The sequence below is a fragment of the Ascaphus truei genome, chromosome 7 (genome assembly GCF_040206685.1).
Source record: "Ascaphus truei isolate aAscTru1 chromosome 7, aAscTru1.hap1, whole genome shotgun sequence".
Taxonomy (NCBI): domain Eukaryota; kingdom Metazoa; phylum Chordata; class Amphibia; order Anura; family Ascaphidae; genus Ascaphus; species Ascaphus truei.
The window spans coordinates 42,199,152-42,206,746 of NC_134489.1; the positions used below are offsets into that span (position 1 = coordinate 42,199,152).

The window sequence follows — 7,595 nt, forward strand, 5'->3', positions numbered from 1 at the left end:
CTCATGATATTATAATGACGGCATCTACCTGTATATTGTGTGTTTGTGTGGGGATGTTGGATTACTTTTATTAAACAATCCCCTGACCCTGTGTGATATATATATCCTCCAGCCCCCTCCTCCTTTCCCCTGTGTGATATAATAAGTTATAGTTTTATATTCTGGCCCTCCCCGTGTGTGATATAATATGTATCCTCTGGTGCTTCCCCTGTGCAATATAATAATATTTATCCCCTTTCCCCTGTGGGATCTTCTATTTATCAGGTTCTCCCGCTGTGTTATATGATAATATTCACCCTCAGGCTACAGTGTTATAGGACAATCCTAATGTATGATATACACCCAGGGGCCGCAGTGTGATGTAGAAGTTGGAATCCTACTTCTTCTTTACCAGCAAATCCCGAGCTTCCCACCTTTTTATTTTCACACTTATACAGCCACTTTCTTTTAAAGACATTAATATGTATTTATGTAGAAATATCTCCTTAGCATAAATATTGTCCAATTCTTTCTATAGTTCAGCGCAAAGATCCTGATGTTTAATACATGTCTAATTCTCTAAAATCATGCAAAGTACCACTGCTGTTTAACGCCACTTTTGGCCACTGGTTGTACAATCATTAGACCCCTGTCCCTGGCTGCTCTCCCCACCAGGAGAAGGAAGAACTCACACAATGTGTTCCAGTTTTACATCTTTATTGGAAGATAATAATTACATGAGCTCCTCTCATTCCCCAGCCTGTGGATTATCTGGCCCTGTGCCTCATTTCTTCTTCCCACCAAGGCATTCCTCCAGCGCGAGTGTGAGGCAGCCCAGGAAGACGACAAACTCCTTGAAGGACACTTTCTGGTCTCCGTCCATGTCCATGTCCCCAAAGATCCCTTTCAGGATTTGATCTTTCTTCTCATTCTTCTAAACAAAGGAAAATACAACAAATCATATTGTAGCATAGTAAGTAAAGGCATCGCTAACATCCACACCACAAGGTCAGGTCAAGGAGTGTGTGTGTTTGTGTGTGTGTGTACACAAACACACACACATGGCATTAAATGCCAGAATGATATTTTCCTTGCACACACAGTGCACCGATAAGTTACTTACACACAGGGAAGGGAACTCCTTCTTGACCATCTCACACAGCTCATCCTGGCTCAGAGTACTGGAGTCTTTGTCAGTACCAGCATACTTCTTAAAAGTTGTAATTACGTATCCCATACATGACTCCAGGTTTCCAGACATTGTTCACTATGGAGAGAAATGGTAAACTCAGCTGGGACATCAGTAAAACCCCCAGGCCTCTGTGTATTAATGCAGCCAGGTGTGATACATTTGTCACAGATTGTTTACAACAGGACTGGCCATCTCCACTCCTCAAGGGCCACCAACAGGTCCGGTTTTCTGGATATCCCTGCTTCAGCACATGTGGCTCAATTAAAATGACTGAGCCACCTGTGCTGAAGCAGGGACATCCTAAAAACCTGCCCTGTTCGTGGCCCTTGAGGACTGGAGTTGGCCACTTTACCAGATATATCCAACAAGATAAGAAAAAAATACAGAAGGGCAGATATACAAAAGCTGAGAAGATTCAATGTCCATACGTGGGGCCACACCATTGAAGGCCGAATAATGCACGCGTGGCAGGGACACGGCACTCCACTCAAACACTCACCTTCTGTAGAGTCCTTCAAAGGATAAAGGAGGGCTGGGCCACTCCAGTTGTCAAGGGCCACCAACAGGTTGTGTTCCGGATATCTCTGCTTCAGCATAGGAAGTGCAGTCAAAAACTGAGCCATTGATTGGGTCACCTGTTCTGCAGCAGGGATATCCTGAACACCTGTTGGTGGCCCTGTAGGGGGGGGAGGTTGTGCATTGCTCAACAGGTCTCTGCCAGGGGCAGGTTTGGCATTGCCCAGTTTGGGGCAGGGGGAGGTTTGGCATTGCCCTGGGGGAGCCGGTGCTGTTACTTACCCAGATAATGAGACAGGAGCAGTAGGAGAGAGGGGCAGAGATAAGATGTGACAGCACAAGCTGGGCTGGAGTATTTATAGGCAGCTCTGACTCTGCCCCTCTCCCTGCATCCTCTGGATAACAGGGGGTGTCCGGGGAACAAGGAGGGGTGTCTCTCCTCACTTCTGATTGGCTGTGCTGTTTTATTCAATGGAATGTCCTTTCCGGGACCCTCCCAAACCGTTCAATCTGAACATTTACCATCGTCACTGCTGAATGGGGCGGCAGTGTAATACAGGTCTAGTAATAATAACTTCACAGTGACAATATTGTACCCAGTACCTAGCATGTTACAGTTCCTGCCCCGCAGAGCAACTGTTTGGTGCCTGAGGCACAGGGAGATAAAGGGACTGGCCTGTGGTAACGCAAAGCGGTGACTCCAAGATTGGAACCAGGCTCCCCTGCATCACAGTTATTGCAGGGTTAATTTTTGGAGGGTCTCTCCTGAGTATGGTGACGTCAGCATTGTGCAGATTTGCTATAGTTCCAATGTTGTAAATAATTATACAGCAGCCGCGGTCAGAGTGAGCGGGAATGTCAGGCCCTCGGGTGAGGCACATACATGAAAGCTGTTACACTGCGCTAAGCCTGACCTCGCTCTGCCTGTTTGGTGAGAGCAGCGGTAGGTAACATGATATACATGCCGCCGTGTTATCCATACAGTACATACACATATGGTGCAGCGCACAGAGAGACGGGTCTGAGCTTCTCCCCGACCCTCCGGCCAGCTTCTTACTGCCGGTGAATGCCGTCCCACCCCTCTCCTTACACTAGTGTTTCCCAACTCCAGTCCTCGGGGAACCCCAACAGGTCAGGTCTTAAGGATATCCCTGCTCCAGCACAGGTGGCTCAGTCGCTGACTGGCCCACCTGTGCTGGAGCAGGGATATCCTTAAGACCTGACCTGTTGGGGTTCCCTGAGGACTGGAGTTGGGAAACACTGCCTTACACTGACAATGAGAGGTTAACATCTCCACTCCCTCTGTACTGGGGGGAGAGGGAGAGCGAGCGGCTGGGGGCCACAGGTAAAGCCCCCCGGGCCGCCTGTTGCAACCAATGGGTTAGGGCAGTGTTTTTCCACAGCGGTTCAGTGGGCGCCCCTAAAGAGGTCCCTGCAATTTTTAAGTAATTTGAAAATGAAATCAGGACAGAGCCGGTAGATGGTAAGCTCTGCGCGCTAGATATTCCATTCTCTCTGTGGCTCCACCTCCTGTATTGTTTCATCTTTTGCGATGAATGGGTTAAACCTTTATCATTATGTTTCATCTTTTTCTGTCGCTGTATTATCCTCCTTGCGCTTTCATGTACAAATTCCATTTGTTACAAACGTAATGGGCTGTTTGTATAACACTTTATTTTATGGTACGTGTTTGTACTCTGTTACAATAAACGTTACGTTTTACTAATCTATCTCAAATCAACATTTACTAATCCGTGGGACGAGCCACGTATAGGATTTATCTCCTTGTGTATCTCTTTGGTACACTTCAATTGTTTCATACTTTCCCTGCTCCTGTTTAGCTGTCTGCCTGTCTGTCTATATACAGTGTGTGTGTATGTACATATATATGCAGTGCAGAATAAATGAGTACTTGAGTATTAGGGTATACCTTTTTTTTATTTGAACTAACAATTGATATAGTAAGACTTTCCAGAGTTCTCCTCTCTCCCTCAGGTCACAATACTGATTAACAAAGGGATCTGTGACTGAAGCAGAGATTAGGAAAGGAAGAAAAAGAACCCAGAGCTGTAGATAAGGTTGGTGAGAAAGTGATGTTTGAAGACATTGGAAGGGTAATAAAACCTTTAAAAAAGATGTTTGAATACTGTCTCAATATATAAACGCCCTCATAACTTTCCTTAACGAATACTTAACTAATTACATCTACTATGTAACATCAATACATTCAGGCTCTCATGGCGGATGCGAAAAGACTAAGCATGACCGTCTAAATGCCCCACACACCCCTAAACCTGAGCGACAAATTAACATCTGTTCCCCAGTACCTGCAAAACCTGACGTGTCTGTAATCATTATATGCCACTTCTGTAATCATTATATGCCACTCGGTGCCACGGATACACACATGTAATTCTTAGCATGTTCTGGAGATGACGTCACAGGATATTCTCATTGTTAATAAAGTCCTTGAATGTGGCCATAACCTGTGGGTCACCCCTCTCTGGATCTTACCAGCGATTATTCACACACAGGGAGTTTGCTTTGAGGCGGGTAGAGTCAGCTCTGCTTAACATTTACGACCCTCTAACCAACACGTGTCCCTGCTAGTGAGCCATCCAGGATAGCCCCCCATTCTGATTAAGTTCTGTTTGAAGCGCAGCCCCCACCCTTGACAAGCCTGGACCCGTCATAAACCCAATAAATTGTACCTTTTTAACCCCTGAAGCACCAGATGGATTAAAATACACAATATCTCATGATATTATAATGACGACATCTACCTGTATATTGTGTGTTTGTGTGGGGATGTTGGATTACTTTTATTAAACAATCCCCTGACCCTGTGTGATATATATATCCTCCAGCCTCCCTCCTCTTTTCCCCTGTGTGATATAATAAGTTATAGTTTTTATATTCTGGCCCTCCCCCGTGTGTGATATAATATGTATCCTCTGGCGCTTCCCCTGTGCAATATAATAATATTTATCGCTCTTTCCCCCATGGGATATTCTATTTATCCTCAGGTTCTCCCGCTGTGTTATATGATAATATTCACCCTCAGGCTACAGTGTTATAGGACAATCCTAATGTATGATATACACCCAGGGGCCGCAGTGTGATGTAGAAGTTGGAATCCTACTTCTTCTTTACCAGCAAATCCCGAGCTTCCCACCTTTTTATTTTCACACTTATACAGCCACTTTCTTTTAAAGACATTAAGATGTATTTATGTAGAAATATCTCCTTAGCATAAATATTGTACAATTCTTTCTATAGTTCAGCGCAAAGATCCTGATGTTTAATAAATGTCTAATTCTCTAAAATCATGCAAAGTACCACTGCTGTTTAAAGCCACTTTGGCCACTGGTTGTACAATCATTAGACCCCTGTCCCTGGCGGCTCTCCCCACCAGGAGAAGGAAGAACTCACACAATGTGTTCCAGTTTTACACCTTTATTGGAAGATAATAATTACATGAGCACCTCTCATTCCCCAGCCTGTGGATTATCTGGCCCTGTGCCTCATTTCTTCTGCTAACAAAGTCATTCCCCCAGCGCGAGTGTGAGGCAGCCCAGGAAGACGACAAACTCCTTGAAGGACACTTTCTGGTCTTTGTCCCTGTCCATGCCCCCAAAGATCCCTTTCAGGATTTCATCTTTCTTCTCATTCTTCTAAACAAAGGAAGATAAACAAATCATATTGAAAAATAGTAACTTAAGGCATCGCTAACATCCACACCACAAGGTCAGGTCAAGGTGTGTGTTTGTGTGTGTACACAAACACACACACACACACACACACACTCTGCACTGAATGCCAGAATGATATTTTCCTTGCACACACAGTGCACCGATAAGTTACTTACACACAGGGAAGGGAACTCCTTCTTGACCATCTCACACAGCTCATCCTGGCTCAGAGTACTGGAGTCTTTGTCAGTACCAGCATACTTCTTAAAAGTTGTAATTACGTATCCCATACATGACTCCAGGTTTCCAGACATTGTTCACTATGGAGAGAAATGGTAAACTCAGCTGGGACATCAGTAAAACCCCCGGAGCTCGGGGTGTTAATGCAGCCAGGTATTTGGTGTTATACCCGGCACCATCTAATGGAAGAAGCGTGTGATACAGTTGTCACAGATTGTTTACAACAGGACTGGCCATCTCCACTCCTCAAGGGCCACCAACAGGTCAGGTTTTCTGGATATCCCTGCTTCAGCACAGGTGACTCAATTATAATGATTGAGCCACCTGTGCTGAAGCAGAGACATCCTAAAAACCTGCCCGGTTGGTGGCCCTTGAGGACTGGAGTTGGCCACTTTACCAGATATATCCAACAAGATTAAAAAAAAATACAGAAGGGCAGATATACAAAAGCTCAGAAGGTTTGATGGTGCCAATGTCCATACGTGTGACCACACCATTGAAGGCTGCACAATGCACAATACACGCGTGGCAGGGACACGGCACTCCACTCAAACACTCACCGTCTGTAGAGTCCTTCACAGGATAAAGCAGGGCTGGGCCACTCCAGTCCTCAAGGGCCACCAACAGGTTGTGTTCCGGATATCCCTGCTTCAGCATAGGAAGTCAAAGACTGAGCCATTGATTGGGTCACCTGTTCTGCAGCAGGGATATCCTGAACACCTGTTGGTGGCCCTGTAGGGGGGGGGGGTTGTGCATTGCTCAACAGGTCTCTGCCAGGGGCAGGTTTGGCATTGCCCAGTTTGGGGCAGGGACATGTTTGACATTGCCCTGTTTGGGACAGATTTGACATTGCCCGGTTTTGGGCAGGGGGACCCGGTGCTGTTACTTACCCAGATAATGAGACAGAAGCAGTAGGAGAGAGGGGCAGAGATAAGATGTGACAGCACAAGCTGGGCTGGAGTATTTATAGGCAGCTCTGACTCTGCCCCTCTCCCAGCATCCTCTGGATAACAGGGGGTGTCCGGGGAACAAGGAGGGGTGTCTCCTCCCCACTTCTGATTGGCTGTGCTGTTTTATTTAATGGAATGTCCTTTCCGGGACCCTCCCAAACCGCTCAATCTGAACATTTACCATCGTCACTGCTGAATGGGGCGGCAGTGTAATACAGGTCTAGTAATAATAACTTCACAGTGACAATATTGTACCCAATACCTAGCATGTTACAGTCCCTGCCCCGCAGAGCAATCTGTTTGGTGCCTGAGGCACAGGGAGATAAAGTATTATACAGCAGCCGCGGTCAGAGTGAGCGGGAATGTCAGGCCCTCGGGTGAGGCACATACATGAAAGCTGTTACACTGCGCTAAGCCTGACCTCGCTCTGCCTGTTTGGTGAGAGCAGCGGTAGGTAACATGATATACATGCCGCCGTGTTATCCATACATACACATATGGTGCAGCGCACAGAGAGACGGGTCTGAGCTTCTCCCCGACCCTCCGGCCAGCTTCTTACTGCCGGCGCGCTGGTGAATGCCGTCCCACTCCTCTCCTTACACTGATAGTCAGAGGTTAGCGCGGTCATTCGGCAGCTCGGGGAGTGGGAAGCTACGATCCCCCCCCAATAACATGTCTGCTCCCTCTGTACTGGGGGGAGAGGGAGAGTGGGCTGCTGAGGTGGCCAGCGGTTGGGGCCGCAGCTGAAGCCCCCCTGTTGCAACCAATAGGTTAGGGCAGTGTTTTTTCACAGGGGTTCCACAGGCATCCCTAAAGGGGTAACAAATATACAAATACTTGCCTAGGCAAGGAAAGAGCCCCTGGAAGCCAGCACTCACGCTCAACTGTAGGTGTAATGATTGCAATAATAAAACGTAACCTTTACTAGGGTATTCAACATAAAATCCTGATGGACAAACATAGACGTGTAAACATCACAGTGATTAAAGCTCAATATGAAACTAGGGAAGGATGGTGAGCACCAGC

The 7,595-nt window shown here is 46.6% G+C and overlaps 2 protein-coding genes across 2 annotated transcripts; both read right to left on the reverse strand.

Moving 5' to 3' along the window:
* Positions 1–679: 679 nt before the first annotated feature.
* On the reverse strand, positions 680–2,124 carry LOC142499141 (protein S100-A6-like). The gene is made up of 3 exons (XM_075608089.1): positions 1,970–2,124; positions 1,103–1,246; positions 680–913 (listed from the first exon to the last, which is right to left on the reverse strand). The coding sequence occupies exons 2-3, from the start codon at positions 1,238–1,240 to the stop codon at positions 764–766; spliced, it is 288 nt and encodes a 95-aa protein (XP_075464204.1). The 5' UTR covers positions 1,241–1,246; positions 1,970–2,124; the 3' UTR covers positions 680–763.
* Positions 2,125–5,127: 3,003 nt separating this feature from the next.
* On the reverse strand, positions 5,128–6,658 carry LOC142499142 (protein S100-A2-like). Its single transcript, XM_075608090.1, has 3 exons — positions 6,510–6,658; positions 5,556–5,699; positions 5,128–5,361 (listed from the first exon to the last, which is right to left on the reverse strand). The coding sequence occupies exons 2-3, from the start codon at positions 5,691–5,693 to the stop codon at positions 5,233–5,235; spliced, it is 267 nt and encodes an 88-aa protein (XP_075464205.1). The 5' UTR covers positions 5,694–5,699; positions 6,510–6,658; the 3' UTR covers positions 5,128–5,232.
* Between the last annotated feature and the right edge of the window lie 937 nt (positions 6,659–7,595).

Coding starts and splice junctions, on each gene's coding strand:
- LOC142499141 (XM_075608089.1), bottom strand. CDS start 1,240: ATGTCTGGAAACCTGGAGTCATGTATGGGATACGTAATTACAACTTTT. Junction 914..1,102: donor AGGAGTTCCCTTCCCTGTGT/GTAAGTAACTTA, acceptor TCCTTTGTTTAG/AAGAATGAGAAGAAAGATCA.
- LOC142499142 (XM_075608090.1), bottom strand. CDS start 5,693: ATGTCTGGAAACCTGGAGTCATGTATGGGATACGTAATTACAACTTTT. Junction 5,362..5,555: donor AGGAGTTCCCTTCCCTGTGT/GTAAGTAACTTA, acceptor TCCTTTGTTTAG/AAGAATGAGAAGAAAGATGA.